We start from the raw sequence: 20,320 nt of genomic DNA, 5'->3' as shown, positions 1-20,320 counted from the left end.
TTCTTACTTCTTTAGCCCATCTACTCTCTCTATAAAATAAGAATAAGACAGAAAAGTAAACCTGTAGAAAAGTGGTAGGTATCAGGAGTCAACATATTAGCAAAGTCAATTCATTCTTTCAAGGTATTCTACCTATTAAAGACATGTCTGTAGAAGAACCCAAACATCTATTCTACATATTATTGAGCCAAGTCAATAGCTGATTTAAAATTAACATTAACTGAGCCACAACAAAAAAGTTACATACTTTCTTTGGCATTCAGATTAGTTAAATGACAACATTTCAACAAAACTTAATAACTGCAGTGTGATATGCTCATAAAAGTATTTCCTGTTAAGCATACAAACAAATTTATGGATTGAAAATGTCAATAGAATGCACATTCCTCCCATCTCACTAAAAATATTATTATACACGAGCCTTATGCTTTTCATCATGTTCTGACTAACATAATAATGGCAGGATATATTCATCTTTCAAAGATGAATGAATGAAAAAAGCACTGCATGAGCAGCCAGGCAAAAGATCCACAAAAAATTTACCTTCCCAAAAAATGATATTAAACAATAAGACTAACAGTGGAGAAAAATCTAGATAAGTACCAAAAAATGTGTCCACATGGTAAAGAATAAAATGAACATTATTAGTCTTTTGAAACTTTAATGGTTATCCCATTTTAACAATTCACTGGCACTAAGTAATGAGTCCAGAAGCAAAAGTATATATATGTATAGTGAAATTAATACGTGGTCAATGGCCCAACAAAGGGGCAGGATTTCCCAATGACACAATCTATGTCAACAGAAACAACACCATTCCCAAATCAAAATAATGTCACTTTCGTGACCAGTTGAGGAATCATGAGTTAAACACTGTACACAATTTGAACACAAGCGTTAGTTTTCATGTAACTGAGCTAGTTCCTTGTGGCAACATTACACGTCACTCTACCAGTAACCACTTATTTGGCTTCAAGTGGTTACAGAAGCCAAACTATACAATCCCCAAAGCTGTGGCCTGGGAGGCTGTATGAGTATTAATTATCCTTGAACATTAAAGAATACCTTTAACCTGTTTCATTTCTGACATAATATCGCATTTCTTAATCAGATTTTACATCTTCACTCATACAAAATACAAGATACAATGGTAACCAATACAATTCCTAAGCAAAAATTTACAAAAATAAACCTGGAATAAGTAAGCTTAAAATTAGGACTTCTCACTATCACCCTTCAAAACAGTTATGGCAAAAAGAAAGAGTACAAAGCTAACTGTAAGCTCAAAGTGATACTTAACAGTTGACCTCTGGGATTATGAACCAACTTGGATTGATGTACAGAATAAAACCATTAGACTGACTTGTGTTAAACCAGACTTTAATATTTTTTGCATTTTATTCAGTAATACATCAGTACACTGATTCAACGCCACTATCACACCCAGTGCTAAATAATGAGGGGCAAAACCAAGTTAGTCCAAAAACACCCTCATTATTATCTCAAGCTGAAAGTGAGGAGCCCTTAATGTGATCCTGAGGGCAAATCACCCAGCAAGAAAACAACCAAGGTTGAGAGACTTGCCAAAATAGTTATGATATGAGCATGTATGCCAAACAGCATTTCATTCCTCTCCTGTAGTAAGATCTTATACACCAGCAAAATAATGTACTGAATCCTATTTGCATATATTTACATTAAAAGCAATAGATATTGTTTGCCACAATTTTCACTCGATTCTCTTGATAGCAAGGATTTGAGTCGCGAACTACAAAAAGCAATGTCCAAAAAGTGAAATCCTTGTAGATTTCTTCTTATCTTCAGCCTGCTTCAGTCTCCCCATCTGCTTAAAAAATATTCAAAAGTCACAATTTCTTCTTTCACTATGTTTAATTACCAATTACCTCCTCAATCTACCACGCAATGAGCAAGCACCCAGCTACAGGGGAGACTGCTTTAAAGTGATAGGAATGCTTTCAGGTCCTTATGGAAGTAATCATGGATATGCCAAAAGAAACGAATATTGCAGGATGAACTTAAAAATATATATTCCAAAAAATGGTGGAAACTGAGTGCCATTAATGGTGTTGTGTGCACAAATTACTAAAAAATACACCATCCATGATAAAGGCAGGGAAAGAGGCACAAATTATCTTGAGTAATTAAATATTGATTCCTCTCATGGCCTTTGGCTTAAAATCATAATTTATTCAACCTAGGGACATACTCCCATAAATACATTCCTTTTTTTTAAATAACACACCGCATTTTGAAAGGGATTCCATTCGGAGGGCGGTACCGAGACGGCAATGGAACGCAAAAAAAAGGGCGGTGCTGCAAGCGACGGCACATCCGAACCTTCCATCACTGCCAGCTTAACCACCACATCACCATTCCCTCACATTAGGCTTCACGCCCGAAGCCTCCCCCTGCCGCGTGACCCGCCCTCCATCCGCGGCCGTGGAAGAAGGCGGTGGGCGCCCAACTAGAACGAGCTACCCTCAGGCGGCTGGGATAGCTTCATATTCTCCTTCAGGGTCATAAGCCTTCGTAATTCTTGCAAAACCGTCTTGATGGTATAATCCCTTTGCCAGCGGGAGAGAATTGGAACCGCCCTATTGTCAACCTTAAATTCAACGTAAAAGATTCACTCATGAGGGACATACTCATCTGAACACTGTATTTCAATAATACACTCTATAATAACAACCATATCTAAATCACATCAATGTCGCTGCAATCCAATTAGGCAGGGATCACATGGTCTTAGCCATTAGGCACAGAAATTTAACGGTAACTTCAAAATATCTTGGTTAAGGAAAATAATGGTTCCCAAATAAATAACTTACCACTCCAGTAGAATTGTTGACACAACTCATATTGATCCTAGATATGAACTTCAAGCTCGGAGGATCATCTGGATACCGCTCCCCGCAGTCAATTTTTAAGCTATACATTCTATTTTCATATGGGGTCTGCAAAAAACGATATTTTAAATTATTGTGAATCGAAGAGATCACGTTTGTCTTCGGAATATTCAGAATACTATAATTTCTAAAACTCTTACTCTTGGTGGCCCAATTATCATCCCTGTCCAATGTGTTAGAGTCATGTCATCATCACTTTCAAGTCCCCAGCTGATGGTGCCATCGCCAACACCCTTTTGGCCTTGCTCCAACTCTTCCAACAGACGAAAATTCCGGGGAACCACTAACAAAAACACACAATAAAATTCTGTTCAACACCACAGAAGGTAAATTTTCAAATTTTAACGATCATCAGGCGTGTAGATAAAGGCGCAGCTAAGATTAAATTCACTAAGGGATCATCTGATGCAGCGTAGCACCTTATTTACAGATATACCTCAAGAAATCCACACAACTCATAGTCATCAAAATTACTGAGCTGATGACGGACAAAATATTGTATTATTAGAAAAATGGCGGGTGCGGCGTACACCGGTACGGTAGATTAGAAAGATGACCATCGGTTTAGCGTCAGCAATGCGAATTCCTTAAAATTTAGTTCTTTTAATGTATTTCTCATATTCAAACGCTCCTTCTGTACAAAATAGTTTCAGTTAATTAAATAAATTGTTATGAGTAAGAAGGAAAATTAAGTACTAACCCACTCCTCCAGTGGAAGTCGCCATGCTGCGCACTGGTCATGAAGTAATAGGTAATCGTTGACAGTTTTATGAGTGTCGTTTTATTCTAATTTACTAATAAAGAATTAATTTATTGCAAAATAAATTGTTTAATATATTTTAAAGGAAGGAAAAATAGCCATAAATGATGTTTGAATTTTTTTTGTATTTGTTAATTTGCGGCGAGTTCGGGTATCCGGCATGGGGGCATCGGCATGTCAGACACAACCGGTGGCTACGAAAATGTTTCTCTAATTTTCCCCGTGTTCATGACTAAACGTCAGTGAAAAATTCTGACACTGTTCTTTTCTGTAAAGACAAGCTTGTTGTATGCAGGTGTTGAGTTGACATTTTCCGAGTGTGATTTTGTCAACATATATAAAAACACAAAGAGCGGAATAGTAAGTGCTTCAGTTTATATTTCAGATACATTTTGGCATTGGATATTTGTAAAACCTGGCCGCGATATTAAATAGGTTGTTACCAACAGCTTTTAAGTCGTATGCGCGGCACATGTTTAAAATGAAATATAATCCAGTTCTTGGCAAAATGGAATGGGAGTTAATCGATGAAGATTATGATTATCATCAAGAAGTCGCTAGGTCAGGTTATGCTGACATGCTCCATGATAGCGAAAGGGTATGAAATGTTACAATATATTGTTAATGCAACATTACTGTTTTGATTTTTAAGTTCCAAACGCACTTTAAATTACTAGAATCAGAAATATCACGTCGCTGTTAAAGCTGCTGTGCAGAAAATGCATGAATTGGGGAAGTCTGCTCATGTTCTTGATATCGGGACCGGAACAGGTCTCTTAGCAATGATGGCAGCCAACTGTGGAGCTGACTCTGTGGTTGCATGTGAGGTATGTCTCTGTGTATCGTAGGAGGGGAGATTTTGTTCCCTTTCATTATTAGCCCCAAATCTGTAGTTTTGATTGAATTAATAATGTTTTAGGCATTTCCACCAATGGCAAAGTGTGCCAGGAGAATAATAAATGGCAATGAGATGGCTGGGAAAATACAAATAATTCCTAAGAGATCAACTGAAATAATTGTTGGAAAAGATGGAGATATGAAGCACCGAGCCAACATATTGGTGACAGAAGTATTTGATACAGAATTAATTGGAGAGGGTGCAATTAATACTTTCAACCATGCCCACAAGGAGTTGCTGGAGGTAGGTTGTTGCTGTAGCTTAGTTGGTTTTTATTTATCAAGTTATCTAATCATTTTTGAAACAATATATATGTGCTTCCGCTCGTCTAGTATTTAAAATTTGTTTTTGCGAATGAAAGGATTGTTTAAAAATAAAGTTATTTGGTGATGGAAAGTCTCTATAATATAATGGTTCTAAATTCCATATTCTTGTAGGAAGACTGTATTGTCATCCCATCCAGAGCAACTATATATGCACAGGTAGTAGAGAGTCCTTTGGCCTTAGCCTGGAATCAACCCTCTTCATGGGGTGTCAAAGGTCAGAAAGTTTTAGTTTCTCCTCCACCAGAAACTATCTCTTGCCCAGGTGCGCCTGCTGTTCATGACATCCAGCTGAGCCAACTTGGAGAATTAAATTTTCTAAGCATCATACCACCAACGCCAGTCCTGAGGTCTGAGAAGCAAATTGATAGTGCTATGTTGCCTTTATAATTTTAAATGATAAGTTACTGGAACATAGATACCCAAGTCCAGATATTGACTTATAGTGTAATGAAAAAGTGCTTATTTTAGACTTCCCAATGGTTATTATTTTCTCATCTTTATTATTTTTCTGAAATTTTCGTTCCAAGAATTAGTTTTGTGATGAATAGTGTCCTTTTGAGGAAACAGCTGTGTTTACTAATCTCAGAGTCTGTCACGTCTTTTGTTTGATATCCTCATTTTAAGTTACTTGCAGAAATAGGTTTTCATGGCTGCAATCTTAGTTTACTTTTTCATAGTTATCTCGTGTGTTTGCAGAGAATGCTCCTAGAATTGGCAACTTTTGTTCCTTTTTTTTCTCTCAGAATTTTACATCCCTTGTTTTTTGTACATTAAATGTGTTCCTCTACATGCCTTTCCCTTTTTTCGTATGGGAACTAACACTGACCTGACCGAATCTTCAAGCCAAGTTCCTCCCACTACTAAACTAATTAGAAACTAGTCATTAAATTAAAATGATTTCCAAACCCCTTAAGTGATTCCAGGAGAATGTTATCTGCACGCATGACCTTATTTGATTTTAGTTCCCGTATTGTCCTTCTGTCTTACCCTCAAGAATGCCGGGACCTAAGTATCCTCATCTATGTCATATTCTATTTCTATGTCTAACCTTGCTAGCCAAATGTCTTTACCATACAGTTTTTCTATGTATTCCTTCCAGCTCACTTGAATCTTTTCTGTTTCAAGTAGTATTTTACCCAACTTATCTGTAACTGTTGACACAGATTTTCCCATCGTACTTCCCAATAGTGTTTTAACCTTCTTCTTGTTAGGAGAAACAAATTACTTACTTGGTAGTTTTGTCCATCCAAAACCTACCTTAACCATTATGTTAATTTAGAACACTTGATAATAAAAATGCTTTCTCTTTTCTCTGCTTAACCTCCACTATCTTTACCTCAGAAACCGCGAAAAATGACCCACCAATGTTCCAATATTTTCCAAAATGAGTGCTATATTCACAATTCCTTGCCTCCCTTCACAACTGACCAATTCTCTCCAATCCCTTGCTACTCCCTCATGCACATCCCATAATATGCCAATTTAACTGCAAGCTCTGCCCCTCCAATGCTGGACAATGAACCACCCCCACAACATCCACAGCAAAAATTACCTTACCTCTTGCACAACGACAGCCTCTTTACCTGTTCCCAAGGATGCCTCCCTCCACAATGTTTCCCATAATGACTATTAGTATGTTTCAATTATTGCCCACACCCCCTGCTCCCCTCAGAGCCACCATTAAAGCTCAAAATCCTTGAGGCAGTGTAAATTTGGCCCCTAGGAACACGTTTGAATCTGGGCTTAAACTGTGCTGTCTCAGGGGTGCCCTCCATCTTGACCATCACTCTTACAGCTCACGCCCCTAAGCCACCCTCTTCGCTCCCCTTCCTCCTCTCCTGCCCCCCCTCCCATCCTGCATTATCTATTCTCTCAGTCATCTTCCTTCCATTGAAAAGGGAGTGTGCCACAAAATTTTTCTAAAAAATGGAACCATGTCCCTTTTTTGTTTATTAGTGCTTCATGCCATTGCTGCCCCGGTGAATGTACTTATATTCATATTTTTGGACTTTTTTCATGTATATAACTATGTGTGTGCATCTGTGTTGATTGTCAAAAATATTTCTGTATTAATTTAGGTTTGATTGGTCTGGAAAATCAGGTCAAATTCCTTATGATTTCTCCAAGTCTATTGAAGTAAAGGCTGATGCTTCTGGGGAAGCACAAGCTGTTTTTATGTGGTGGGATCTGGAAATGGATGAAGAAGGGGAAGTAATTTTAAGCTGTGCTCCCTATTGGTCACATCCTTCCTATCAGCGGGATAAAAATAAGCAGATGCCGCAAGAATGTGGTAAGATATTTGTATAAGTTACAGAATTTCCTCATATGTATCTGGAAAACTGGGAAGACCTGGAATAGTCTGGAAATTTTATTTTCAGTATGGCATTCCAGTAAAGTCCAATTAATTTACAAAAATTGCCTTGAGAAAATTGAAAAGTTTCCTTACCTGAATGTCTTTCAGTTGCATATACTACCTTGATCAAAAATTTCCCGGAATTTATTCAGAAAATTAAAAATACAAGTTTATTCATTTAAATCTATATTGTCCCCTTCAAAGTAATCCCCATCGACTGCAACACACTTATGCCAGCGCTTGATCCAATCCTCGAAACATTTTTTATATTCGGTTTTCGGTATGTCCATCAGTGCTTCCTGCGATTTTTCCATTACTTCCTCTCGGCTGCTAAAACGCGTTCCCCGTAATGGTTTTTTAACTCGATTGAACAGAAAGAAGTCACAGGGAGCCAAATCAGGTGAATTCGGTGGCTGTTGGATGGTATTTGTTGCATTTTTCGTCAAAAAATTACAAATAATGATAGCACTGTGCGACGGTGCGTTATCATGGTGCAAAATCCACGAGTTTTCTGCCCACATTTCTGGTCTCTTTCGGCGAATTGCTTCACGCAAACGTCTCATAACGCCCAAATAATACTCTTTGTTTACTGTCTGGCCTTCTGGCAAAAATTCATGATGCACTACACCGTTGTAATCCATGAAAACCGTCAGCATTGCCTTCTTTTTTGACTGAAAACGACGTGGTTTTTTTGGTCTCGGCTCATTTGGTGAACGCCATTCACTTGCCTGATGTCTGGATTGCGTGTCGTACTCATAAACCCACGTCTCGTCTCCAGTAATGATCCTTTTGATGAATGTGGGATCGGATTCAGCCTCGCAAATCATGTCTTTTGCGACGTCAACACGGTCTCTTTTTTGCATGAAATTGAGGTCTTTTGGCACCAACTTTGCTGCTACACGACGGAAACCCAAATCATTAACCACAATGTCTTGGGCGGATCCATAGGCAATGTTCAAGTCCTCCGCTATTCCTCTGATGGTTAATTTGCGGTTATTGACCAACATTTCTTTTACTTTATCAATTTTTTCACCGACTTTCGATGTCGATGGTCTGCCACTGCGTTCATCATCTTCGATTGACTCACGACCACTTCTGAACCACTCGTGCCACTGGTAAACGACCGTTTTTTTAGAGAATCGTTGCCGAAACACTTTTCCAACATTTCCAACGTCCGTGCGCCACTAAATCCGTTTTTTACGCAAAATTTAATACAAGTTCATTGTTGCAAATTTAAATCCATTTCTGCAATTGTAAAAAATCGCCAACACACACAGAGATAGGTGTACTCTTGGCTACGTAACTTTTGCAAATGTCAAGTTATGATACTAAGATTTAAAGGGAATATCAACAACAGATGTACCAATTTAACAAAAAAAACAGAACTCAAATCGGAACGATGGGAGCGCCACACGGTGGTTATTCCGGGAACTTTTTGATCAAGGTAGTAATTCAAAATATTTCCAGTTTTTCATGAAAGAAGGCCGGGGCTTTTGTAGTGAAATAAACAAAAGTGCTCGTTTGCAATAATGTGTGTGCTCAGAACTTTACAAATGAAGGTTCTTAATTGTTCAATCTTATAATTCCAAATAAAGTGCATGTATTTTAGATTTATAATTATTCATATTGGATGATTTCCTAAATTTATCATAGAAATGCATTTCATTGCCTTTCTTTCAATGATTGCTGAATTATCTTCGTGTAAATCTTCTATAGTAGCAGTTTTTATGGAAGGTGACCAAGGCGCCGGTGGTTTTTATGGAAATATTGTTGATATTGCATTTTTTTCAGATTTGCCATGGCGTGATCATTGGATGCAAGCCATCTATTATTTTCCTTCTGAAGTCACACTTCACAAAGGAGAGACTGTTACTCTCAAGGCAAATCATGATGAGTATTCCCTCTGGTTTGAACTCATTAAAGACAAAAGCCCTGCAAGGTAAATAACTTCACTGAAGTATTTTCTTGTAATTTCCAATTAGCCATTTTGGTTGGAATTAAGGAAGACAGAAAGTATGCGGAGCTAAAGAATGAGTTATTGTTATTTTTAGAATGGGGTCTAAGGATAATTTGTGTCTTGAAAGTTAGGGCTTGCAGTGCAGTAATGTGTTATGTCTATTGGTCCATCAAAAACCGGCTGTGACTCAGTCAAATACTGCTTATAATAATGAGTATTCCATTTTAATTTGCTAATAATGGAAACTACTGACATTGCCTAAAAATTGGATTATTTTGGATTAAAATGTTGAAATTCAGGAGATTAATATGTTTAAGAAATCATATCTAGAACAAACTCATTTGCATTGTTAATGTGTGTGTATATTGGAGTAACTGATTTTCTACTTATAAATATCCTCTTAGTATCCCATTCATATGCATAATGTACTTATGTTCAGTTTTTAAAATAATATTTCTGTATTTATTTCCCCAAGTAACTTATAAAATTGATTAGTCAATTGGTCCAGTTGAAGCGTTTTGATAAGAAAGGAATTTCCCTGGAGGAAAAGAATTTTCCTACCTATCATTGAGTGCTGAATTTAATTTGCCCATTTGAGAGATGCTAAAATGGTTGCAGAAAGAATTTAATACAAGCTTATGTTAACCTGTTAGCTGATATGAGTACAAATCATTAAATTTTTAGTAACAAATAAGTAAAAAAATTGCACCAGAAAACTAATGCTGTAGTAATTTGGATCCCGTTCATCTCTAAACTCCTTAGAGAGGAAAAATTTTATTTAGAGTATACATAATTTAATAAGCGGGTGCTACTTATTGGCTAGGGTCAAAAGTTTCTCGGAAATCTAAGGTGTATGTTTTGGTGAATTGATGTGAAATATTACAGACTACTCCTTATTTGGGTAGATTACTGTGGTTGGTTAGAATCCAGATATTTTTTTGCTGATTCGAGAGTGTATATGTGAAGTAATATCCTCCAAGTTTGAGAAGAAGGCATGACTGGCTATGTGCCTATGTATCACTGCATGGTCGGCAAATAGACAAAGATTACTGGAAACTTGGCCGTGTTGAAAGCCATGCTGACAGTCTTCTAAAGAGACTTAGCTCGATATGTTTTCTAATTTGCATTATTCATTTCACTGGTTCTGGTAACATTTTCCTCTTAAACTATTATGGTCCTTTTTACTCTCATATTGTACCTAATATATTGTTTTGGGGTTTTTCCCCTCAATTCGTTTCCATGTTTAAACTGCACAAGAAGATTTTATTGCAGAAAGCCAATGTCTTGTGTGATGGTCCCTAAGTCTTCCCCTTTTCAGGAATATTCTATAGCACCAGTGAATACCTTTCTTGTTGCTAATGTTGTTCATTCCCATTTGACATGTCCTATGCCAAACGTGCAGTTTTTCTTTTATACTATCTGGTCCCTGGACAAATAACTTATTATTATTTTCCTTAAATTCGAAATATTTTTGAAAAAAATAAATTCTTTTCGATCCAATTTAATTTTGATACCATAAAGCAAGTTTCAATATTTTTACTATTCAGGAGCCCATCACTGTTATGTCTGTTGCATTGAGGCAGTGCAAATGATCCTATTTGCCACTCACTAGTTCTTGCATTTTTAATGCTTCTGCATGTTTTGGTCAATATCATTTTCATTCCTTGCAAATTCAACTTATGTGCCATATGGATAGTCTCCCTCAGGTGTTCTTACTATGTATAATGTATGTAAATTGCATAACTAACTCGTATTCTTAAAATGTATTCATTTTGTAGCCTGAATATTTTTCTGGCAAGACTGAGATTATAAGTTAAAGTAGTTCACATTTCCATCACTATGACATGTTTCATTTGTGAATTAATGATGGTGTTTGTTTTCTTTTTAGTAGTGAAAAGCAGCTGCATCCCATTTGCACCTGTGGGCTACATGCTTCTTTCAGTAGAACTCGGATTGGAGCTCTTAATGATGAAAACAGAAGGACAAAATATGCCTCTGCAATTAGCCAACATCTCTCAAAGCTTCCTTCAACTGGCAGTGGTGAAAGTGACATTACAGCAATTCTTTGTTTGAGTGAAGGGTCATTGTTAGGGCTTTTAACAGCTAGGATGGCTGAAAAAGCTTTTGGTGGACGGAAATGTAAGGTTGTGTGTGAGGATAGAAACTCTAGATCCAAGAAGATTTGGGACACGTTTGTCCTTACCAATCAACTTGGTGATTCCGTAAAAATTTTGGAAGAAGTTGGTAATGTGGATGATTTAGGTGGAGTGAAGGTAAGAGATTTTATATTAAATTATGTAACTGACCATTATGTCTGAATAAACTCATAATGGAATCATTCCCCATGGTTTCATTGTAATGTGTGTTAATGCCATATGCAGATACACATCTTTTGTGTGGTGTCATGTATTGGGACATCAAGGCTAACAAAGAGTATTGATTGAAATTAAATTTAAAACGCTTCGCTTTTCCACGTAAAAAACTTTTATTTACGACCTAGGTTTCGTTATGGTATAACATCATCAGACCTTATCACCAGGTCTGATGATGTTATACCATAACGAAACCTAGGTCGTAAATAAAAGTTTTTATGTGGAAAAGCGAAGTGTTTTAAATTTAATTTCAATATGAAGAATTTCCACCAAGTGACGTCAGAAACTGTTTTATTTATAAAGAGTATTGATGATTATTTAGAATGAGTATGCTCATTATATCATGCCGTCCTCCCTTAATATCATATTAATTTCAAAATGCTTTGTTTTATGATCAGAGAACATACCATGATATTTGAATGTGATTGGGTAATGACTTGCAGTGTAGTTAGTGTAGATCCCTGACATATGAGGAAGAAAATTGTTTTTACAGAAGTTCATACTGTCTTCAATAACTTCAGCTTGTAAAAATTTTTGAAGAATCAACCTTGTATCTTGCTTTGGTTATATTTTAATAGATGTTGCATCCCCTAGTTAATCTTTCATATAGATAGCGCAAAGTATTTTACATGGCTTCGCATGTTGTCTGATTGTTGATCTCTTGTGTGTATAATTTTTAATTAGTTTGTTGTGTTTCACGTATTGCCAATATTTTTTTGGAACTCTGGAATAATGTCTCATGAGTACTTTTATTTTCCTTAGGCTAGTATGGTATTGGGCGAGCCACACTTCTGCAGTTCTCTTCTGCCATGGCACAACTTACATTTCTGGTACCGCAAGGCTCAGCTGTCACACCTATTGCACCCTGATGCACTGATAATGCCTGTTGGGGCATCTATATGGGCAATGGCTGTTCAATTCAAAGATCTCTGGAAGATTCGTGCTCCTGTGCATTGTGTGGAGGGGTTTAAAGTGGAAGATTTTGATCAGTTAATTGAGGTAAATATATTACTGGAATGTTTATATTGTCAGTGACTTGGTTGATCTCTAAATATAAGCTATTATATCTGCAAATTTTTTTCAGAGAAAAATTTTAGGAAGTTTTGTGGTTAATAATCCCAAGTCATTCAAACTTTAATTTAAAATCCAAGGAATTTTTAATTGTGTGAAAATTCAAAAACAGCCATGTTTCATCTAATTTCACATCTATTTTTTCTCAATTTCTTCCATGTAGTCATCAAGATCTATTGGAGATGAACTTCTGGAGCCACAACCACTCTGGGAATATCCTTGTAAGGCTGTTAGTTTGCCTCACAAATTGTTTCAATTTGATTTTCAAAAAACTGTTCCAGAAGATTCCATGGTTGCAAGAGGAGTTTTTAATGTAGAAAGGTATGTGTAGAGCCTTTATATATCATATTTAATGTGGATAATTTTCAGATTGTTTTATACATCTCTGTGAAAGACCATGATTATTCAGGAAAGTATTTAAGCTTTAGGTGGAGTTAATCCTTCTCATGGAGTTTTACATGTTGAAGGCCTAAATGGTATTTATATGGACCTGGGAGCATAAAAAAGGCAGAGCTGAATTAGGGCTCGATATATTGTTTAATCTGTTTTTGAAATTATATAATTAGAGGGGCAAAAACCTTTTAATTGTACAGATAATTCTTGTCACCTCAGTTCTACACTCATTTTCATTATGGAATTGGAAGGAGTTCGTGGACTAAACAATGCAAATAAAATGTGTGAAATGCTATCATGATATGATTTGATGATATGTTCACAATGGTATTGATCATAATGTGGAAATGAAATGTGTGTGAAGATCATTCTCAAAACTTAGCTATAATCAGTTGGTACTAGAGTGTTTAATAATATTACATATAACCATGCTCCCCCTAATGTTACATAGTCATTTACATTGGAACATCAATGTTGTAAATTAAGTTGTGCAATTCTACTGCTCACTCTGTGAAGGATGCCTCCAGAGTTGAAAACCACTAAATCTGTTTCAGAATGAACATCAAATCTTAATTATTCCATTCATATATTATTATTATTATTACCTTTTATTTGCCCAGAGATCACAATACAAAAATACCAGGTGGGTGAAGTATGTACATGATATAAGGCACGTCAATGAGGAGCAAAGACACAGGCTCAGTTAAGATACATAAAAGAATAGATGCTCATAGTTACATAAGTGTTTGGTACAAACCCATGAACATCGGCTGTAACATGCACATACAATATCAAATTCAGAAAAATCATTGATCACAAACATGAATCAGACCATTACCATTGCTAGAAACTAAAAGTATGAACTTACTGGTCGGGAATATTGTTGAGATATTCATCAACCGAGTAAAACATATTGCGTTGTAGATATCTTTTTAGTTTATGCCTGAATACGGCAGTTCCCTGTGTATCCTTGATACTTTTGGGTAGTTTGTTAAATAATCTGATGCCCATTTCATTGGGTCCTAATTTCAATGCTTTAGTTCTTATATTCCCATAATGGAAGTCATTCCTGCCTCTGGTGTAATGATGATGATAGGCAGAGTTAAGAGAATAGTTGCCGATGTTATTTTTTATATATAGAATTAAAAACATAATGTAGATGCATGGGAGTGGTAGCAAATTTAATTCATGGAAAATAGGCCTTGATGGAGCATTGTAAGGTTTCCTGGCGATGATTCTAATAGCTTTCTTTTGCATTTTAAAGATGGTTTGAGAAATAGCAGCTGATCCCCATAATATTATACTGTAGGTTATATTTGAGTAAATTTCCCCATAGTACAAATTGAGTAGTACAGTTTTACTTGTAGTTTCATACAGGTGTCTTAATAAGTAGCAAGTTGAACTGAGCTTGTGTTGGAGGGCTTTTACATGAGTATCCCAAGAAATATTTGCACATAGAGAAATACCTAGAAATTTGCATTCTGTCACACGCTCAATTGATAGGTCATTGATTTTTACCAGCAGATCATCTGATATGTTCTTATTGTGTGTAAAGTTTACTATTTTACTTTTATTTACATTTAAGTCTAGAAGGTTGTCTGTACACCACTTGTTTATAGCAAGTGTGACAGACTTAGCTTTTTCCACAAGGCTGGGATATGTTTGTGTTGATATTATTATATTAGTGTCGTCAGCGTACAACACTGGTATTATTCCATCATTATTTGGTAAGCAGTTAGGTAGGTCATTGATGTAAATCAGAAAGAGGAGTGGCCCAAGGGTTGAGCCTTGTGGAACACCTTTGTTAACTTGGTATGCTTCGGATGAATATTTTGACCCATCAACTGATAACACTACTTTTTGAGTGCGATTATGAATAAAGGACTTCAACTAGTTTAAAGGACTTCCTCTAATTCCTATTCTATTGAGTTTAATTAGTAGTCTATTGTGGTTTACATTATCAAAAGCCTTTGACAAGTCAAAAAACATTCCAAGAGTTTTGCGTTTAGCATCTAATGAATTAAGTATGCTGTCGATTGCCTGACATATGGCAGTTGTGGTAGACCTTTCCGATCTAAATCCATGCTGAGAATTAGAAAGTAGGAAGTTTTTTTCGAGATAAGATGCTATTTGCATATACATGGCTTTTTCGAATATTTTAGCAAATGTATTTTGGACGGCTATTGGTCTGTAGTTATTCAAATCATTTACACAGCCATGGTTTTTATAAATGGGCACTACTTTTGATTCTTTTAATTGGGATGGGAAAATCCCTTGTATCAAAGATTCATTAATTAAAAATAAAAGGGGTGCTTTTATGGCTTCAAAACAATGATGAACAACTTTACCAGGAATTTCATCTGGGCCAGTACTGGATTTGTTTCTGAGTGAGGAGACAATAGTTTTTAGATTGGTTTCAGAACAGGGCTTGGCAAACATTGACGATGGTGCATTTGCTAAAAGCACATTGGCTGGAGAAGTAGTTAGGCAAGGAGCTGATACGTAGTATTTGTTAAATTTATTAGCTAGAGATGAATAGCTAATGGCAGTGTTATTTTCAGGGTTACAAAGTTTTGGGAGAGTGAGTTGTGGATTTTTCTTACCTCTACAGTCATTAATTATTTCCCATGCAGTTTTGGACTTGTTATTGGAATTAAGTAACATATTATCATTATAGGTTCTTTTCGTGGTAGAAATCAGTTTACGGTAATACTTTTGAAATTCCTTATAGAGTAACCTTTGTTCATGATTGTTTGAACTTTTACTGGAGATAGCAAGTTTTTTAAGGATAGTTGAGTAATAACGGATCTCATCAGTTAGCCATGGCTTACATTTAGTTCTATGAAATATTTTATGATGTGTTACTGGGAAACACATTTCAAAATTGTGTTTGAAAATTGAATAAAAGTAATTGAAACCTTCGTCTACTGACTTAAGGTCATAGACATTGTCCCAGTTTTGGGACTGAAGAAGGAGCAGAAAATGCTGCATATTTCCATGAGTGAGAGACCGCCTTGGGTAAGTTTTATCATTTGGACTATCCATTGGTTGGTTAGTATCAATACTTATTTTCACCATGCAATGGTCTGTTATACCTAGGTCGCAAACAGTTGTGACTACTTTTTCATGGTTAAAGTTGGTCACAGCGTAATCAATTAGGGTGGCAGATGTGGGAGTGACTCTGGTAGGATTATTGTTAAAACATTCCATGCCATAAGTTTTGAACAGATTCAACAATTCTGATCTGTGAGGGGAGTCAACTAAGAGATTACAGTTGAGATCGCCGTTCAGCACGAGTATCCTGTTGCTTGCATATAAGGAGCAAATGAGTTGGTCCAGTTTTTTAATGAATGAATGAAAATCACCAGTTGGTGATCTATAGATGGAGATGAGCACAAGCAATCCCACTGGAGTTTCATGGAAACACACTGCACATTCAAAGGTTTTTTCTTCCTTCACAGGCACGTGAACTGAGTTAATAGTCCCCTTTATTCTGCTATGCACGAAAATGGCCACACCTCCATTTTTATACGTGGCCCGGCAGAATGACGACACTAGGGAGTAATTTGAGAGTGAAATAACCTTAAGTTCTTCGTATTTTAACCAATGCTCTGTAATACACAAAAAGTCTGGTTCACACTCGTTCATAGCCACTTCAAGCAGGTTTACTTTGTTCCTAAGGCACTGAATATTTACTTGCGCGATTGTTAATGGCTGTCTAACTTTGACTAACCCTTTGCGGAGGTCAGGCGGGCCTTCAGAAAAAAAAACCTACTGACACAAACATGTTTCGGCCAAAAGTCGGGACTTTCCACGACATCTTTTAAGTCTTCACCGACCGATACACGAAAAGAGGTATAGGTGCCTCTAGATACCTTTAACTGCTCGATCTCAAAGCACTTGCCAGGTATTTTACTTGATACATACTTTTTAACTGCTTCGATTGACGTGTCTTCTTTGAATCGCCAAGCGTGTATGTGGATCATTTTCGGCAGCCCGACTAAATCACTGTCCAAGTTTGACGTCCCCACAATTGGCTTTGGCCGAGGTTTCCGTTTATATGAGACCATGGTGTAGCCCTCGTCGTCTTCTTTCCTCATGTTGCATGCAGTGGTATGCGGTTCCACAGGTGGTGGCTGTACATTTCCTTTGCGAGCAACGGAAGAGTACGGCAGCGTCACCTTAGGAGCACGCTCTTTATTATTAGTATTATTATCAGTAGCTCCGACTTGAGAATAATTAAACCGTTCCATGTTACTTTTCTTCTCTTTCACAGTTTTCACGGGAAGTTGCGATCGCTCACTTTCCAATGAGTTGGTGATCGATATCTTGACGTCACCCGGTATTTCCCTCGGTTTCTCATGCGTTTTCAGTGGACTCGTTTTTAGAATGGCGATTTCCTTTGACTGGTCATTTATTAATTTCAAACAGTCCTTGAGCTTGACCTGTAGATCTGTCACAATATGTAGGACTTCGTCTTGTTTACACTCAATTTTTTTAATTGTGTCACATGGACCAAACAAACACTTTTCACATCGATAGAGTAATTGCGAGTTGTTGGCTATGGAATTCGCCACTGATTCCGTAAGACCAACACATCCGTAATGGAAAAATGACTTACAGCCAAAACCACATTCCAAATATAGCTGGTTTTCGGGAATATTTTTGGAGCAAATATCACACTTATTATCGGAAGTCGCCATCTTGAAAAATTCTATTATAAAGATTAGGTTAACATTACCTTGAAACTCTTCGAGGGAAGCCTTTCACCTATTAATTGTCAATAAAATGACTACTATCAATTCATCATTAGCCTTTGTGTTCACTCTGATTTAGGCTTTGGGATTTCTAAATGGATGACATTTCATGTGTCACTTTTCACATTTTCTTTTTGTAGACATGTTTATTATTACTTAATTTTCTGAAATAAATCAGCAAACAACCTAAGGCCACATGAAAATAGAATAAAACATGCTATTTTGATACGTATGAAGAGGTTTGGTATGAAAAACAAGTTTTTGTACGTTGGATGAAATTTTCATTTTTTTTAATGTTTCATATTCCATATAATCATTACAAAGGAGCATACATCTGCTCTGAAGTAGCTTATGTGAAGTTGAATTATCGCAGCACTAAGAGGCCCTTACGCCTGCAATGTTCGCTTGGTCTGCAATCGTCTATTGTAATAACTTAACATGATTAGGCTATGTGAGGTGAAATACTTTTGATGATAAGATTTCTTTGTCCTCTTATATTGTATCCAACATTAAATTCTTGTATGTTCAATAACTATTAAACATTTAAAAGCCATTCAGTTTGGCATTTTCACACTTACTATACACTTTGTGAAAACCAAATTTTTACAAAAGCTCGTCATTTATTCTTTTTTAACTGGTGGTATAACTTTTGCATGGTTGTGGATCAGATGGGCAAGTCAGTACAGGCGATCCCCGAATTGCATAATTAATGGGCTCCAATGCCCACTGTGCAAGTTGAAAATTACCCGAATTATAATGCTAGAGTAAGAAAAACATAGCGAATTGGTCATGGCCAAGTTCATGCAGTACACTGTTAAATTCAAGAAATTATACATACAGGGCACAGCGCTTAAACCTGGACAAATGAAACTTTTGTTTAAAAGCAAATTTATTTTAAAAAAATACAAATGAAAATGTAAACCCTTTTGCATGCAAATAGTGGTGTCTGTCAAGAGTAACATTACTCAATGTAAACCCCTTCAGCTGCAATGATCACCTCCAATTTTGTCCTGAATCGATCGCATGCACTCTTTTCATCATCACAGCATTATCCATATTTGTGAATACTGCTACGATAGTGGTGCGTAGAGATGCGACATTAGTGTGCCTCGTCTTATTGGTAACTCTTTCAACTACTCTCCAAACATAATAGTCGAGGGGGTTCAAGTCCGGGCTATTCGGGGGCCAGAACTCCTTTGACCAGAATATGTCAATGTTATCTCAGGGCCATTTTTGGACTAAATTACTTGTATGAGCTGGTGTACCATCCTGTTATAAGACATAATGTCTCCCCGAGGCCACAGTTACATGGTTTCAAAACATTCTTCAAAATTTGCAGATAGACATATTTTGTGATAGTTGATCCCTTTTCAAAGAAATGTGGCGACATGATATACTCTCACTGGACACTACACCTAGGATGTAAACACTATCCAGAAATTTTGTTCGCGCAACAATCGGGACATCCTTTTGGTCGTGGGCGAGCCAGGGAGCATTTCTCAGGTTGATCTTTGCATCAACGGTGAATATTTTTTCATCAGAAAAGGATCTGATTCGCCCTACCGCTTCATTTTGAGGTTTGACTGTTTACTAGATGCCTATAGCTTTCAAAAATGCCTGCCAATAGCGACCTCCAGTGGGACTACGATATGGCAGGAAATTCAAATTGAAATTTGTCCGGAGATAACCAACCGCTGCGCCTTCTAGATTTTACAGTTGGAACTTATGATAGATCTAAATACTTCTGTTTTATTATCCTTAAACCACAACTACATTTGATTTTTTTTGTCTTTCAGCAATTGCAAAGAGTGTAATGGCATAGCAGTTTGGGTGGACTGGCACCTTGATGGAACCTCAGAAAATATAATATCTACAGGACCTGTTGGATTACCTGAATTGGGTAAATTTATTGCATGGGACATGTATACACGACAAGGAGTGAGGTTAATTACACCTACTTTATTGCCCATTAATTTTGAGGCACGATTCATGCCAAGGAAGTGTGATCTCTCTCTGTCCCTTCAAGCTGAAGTATCAACATAATTTAGTGAGTTACTATCAATAATTATTTACTTCGTTTTAAGATTTAAGAAGAAAAAAATATTCCGTTGTAAGTTGTTACATGTGGTTACATGGCTCTCAATAGTAATTGTATACTTCATGGTTTATGCTTTGAAGAAATCTGCATTGTATGGTGAGCTTTTAAACGTCAAAGAAAAATATTTTTTATGAGGTAAGATTAAATGATTTTAACAAAAAATGGCTGTCATATTTACAATAAATTTTCACAGGAAAACTCCCTAAACCTTGGATCTCCATTCAAACAATATTTTATTAGGCGTTATATATTTTTATTATTACAATCATAAAAACAAATAATCACAATTGTACATCTTTTCATGAAATGTAATTTCGGCAGGGAGTCTCAAATGATATTTAAATTAGAGTTATATTTTCTTCTTTTTTATCACTGGACCTATCTTCCTCATTAGCAATTGGTGAAACA

The 20,320-nt window shown here is 36.5% G+C and overlaps 2 protein-coding genes across 5 annotated transcripts; one reads left to right on the top strand and one right to left on the bottom strand.

Moving 5' to 3' along the window:
• Positions 1–1,363: 1,363 nt before the first annotated feature.
• Uev1A (Ubiquitin-conjugating enzyme variant 1A) lies at positions 1,364–3,660 on the bottom strand. Its single transcript, XM_071595823.1, has 4 exons — positions 3,628–3,660; positions 3,068–3,210; positions 2,850–2,975; positions 1,364–2,626 (listed from the first exon to the last, which is right to left on the bottom strand). Exons 1-4 carry the CDS (start codon positions 3,650–3,652, stop codon positions 2,486–2,488), a joined length of 435 nt encoding a protein of 144 aa, XP_071451924.1. The 5' UTR covers positions 3,653–3,660; the 3' UTR covers positions 1,364–2,485.
• A 71-nt stretch (positions 3,661–3,731) lies between these two features.
• Positions 3,732–20,200, top strand: Art7 (arginine methyltransferase 7). 4 transcript variants are annotated; one of them, XM_071595815.1, is made up of 11 exons: positions 3,733–4,047; positions 4,137–4,285; positions 4,365–4,514; positions 4,607–4,828; positions 5,023–5,258; positions 6,990–7,201; positions 9,056–9,203; positions 11,110–11,494; positions 12,356–12,592; positions 12,828–12,985; positions 19,611–20,200. In XM_071595815.1, the coding sequence occupies exons 2-11, from the start codon at positions 4,160–4,162 to the stop codon at positions 19,855–19,857; spliced, it is 2,121 nt and encodes a 706-aa protein (XP_071451916.1). In that variant the 5' UTR covers positions 3,733–4,047; positions 4,137–4,159; the 3' UTR covers positions 19,858–20,200. The 4 variants fall into 4 exon arrangements, with proteins under 4 accessions (XP_071451918.1, XP_071451917.1, XP_071451916.1 ...); XM_071595814.1 differs by having other exon boundaries at positions 4,123–4,285; XM_071595817.1 differs by having other exon boundaries at positions 3,732–4,285; positions 4,371–4,514; positions 19,611–20,138.
• Positions 20,201–20,320: the final 120 nt, after the last annotated feature.

The sequence above is a fragment of the Hetaerina americana genome, unplaced genomic scaffold (assembly GCF_022747635.1).
Source record: "Hetaerina americana unplaced genomic scaffold, ioHetAmer1.1.p SCAF_7, whole genome shotgun sequence".
In the NCBI taxonomy this organism is placed as follows: Eukaryota; Metazoa; Arthropoda; class Insecta; order Odonata; family Calopterygidae; genus Hetaerina; species Hetaerina americana.
Note: the sequence above shows the minus strand (reverse complement) of the source record. Positions and strands in the feature narration are given on the sequence as shown.

Bases quoted from the DNA above. Each gene is read 5' to 3' on its own strand.
- Art7 (XM_071595815.1), top strand. From the start codon at position 4,160: ATGTTTAAAATGAAATATAATCCAGTTCTTGGCAAAATGGAATGGGAG. The intron at 7,202-9,055 runs GTAAGATATTTG...CATTTTTTTCAG, and splicing joins GCAGATGCCGCAAGAATGTG to ATTTGCCATGGCGTGATCAT. The intron at 9,204-11,109 runs GTAAATAACTTC...TTTTCTTTTTAG, and splicing joins AAAGACAAAAGCCCTGCAAG to TAGTGAAAAGCAGCTGCATC.
- Uev1A (XM_071595823.1), bottom strand. From the start codon at position 3,652: ATGGCGACTTCCACTGGAGGAGTGG. The intron at 3,211-3,627 runs GTTAGTACTTAA...TGTTTTTGTTAG, and splicing joins GACTTCCACTGGAGGAGTGG to TGGTTCCCCGGAATTTTCGT. The intron at 2,627-2,849 runs GTAAGTTATTTA...GTTGAATTTAAG, and splicing joins TCAACAATTCTACTGGAGTG to GTTGACAATAGGGCGGTTCC.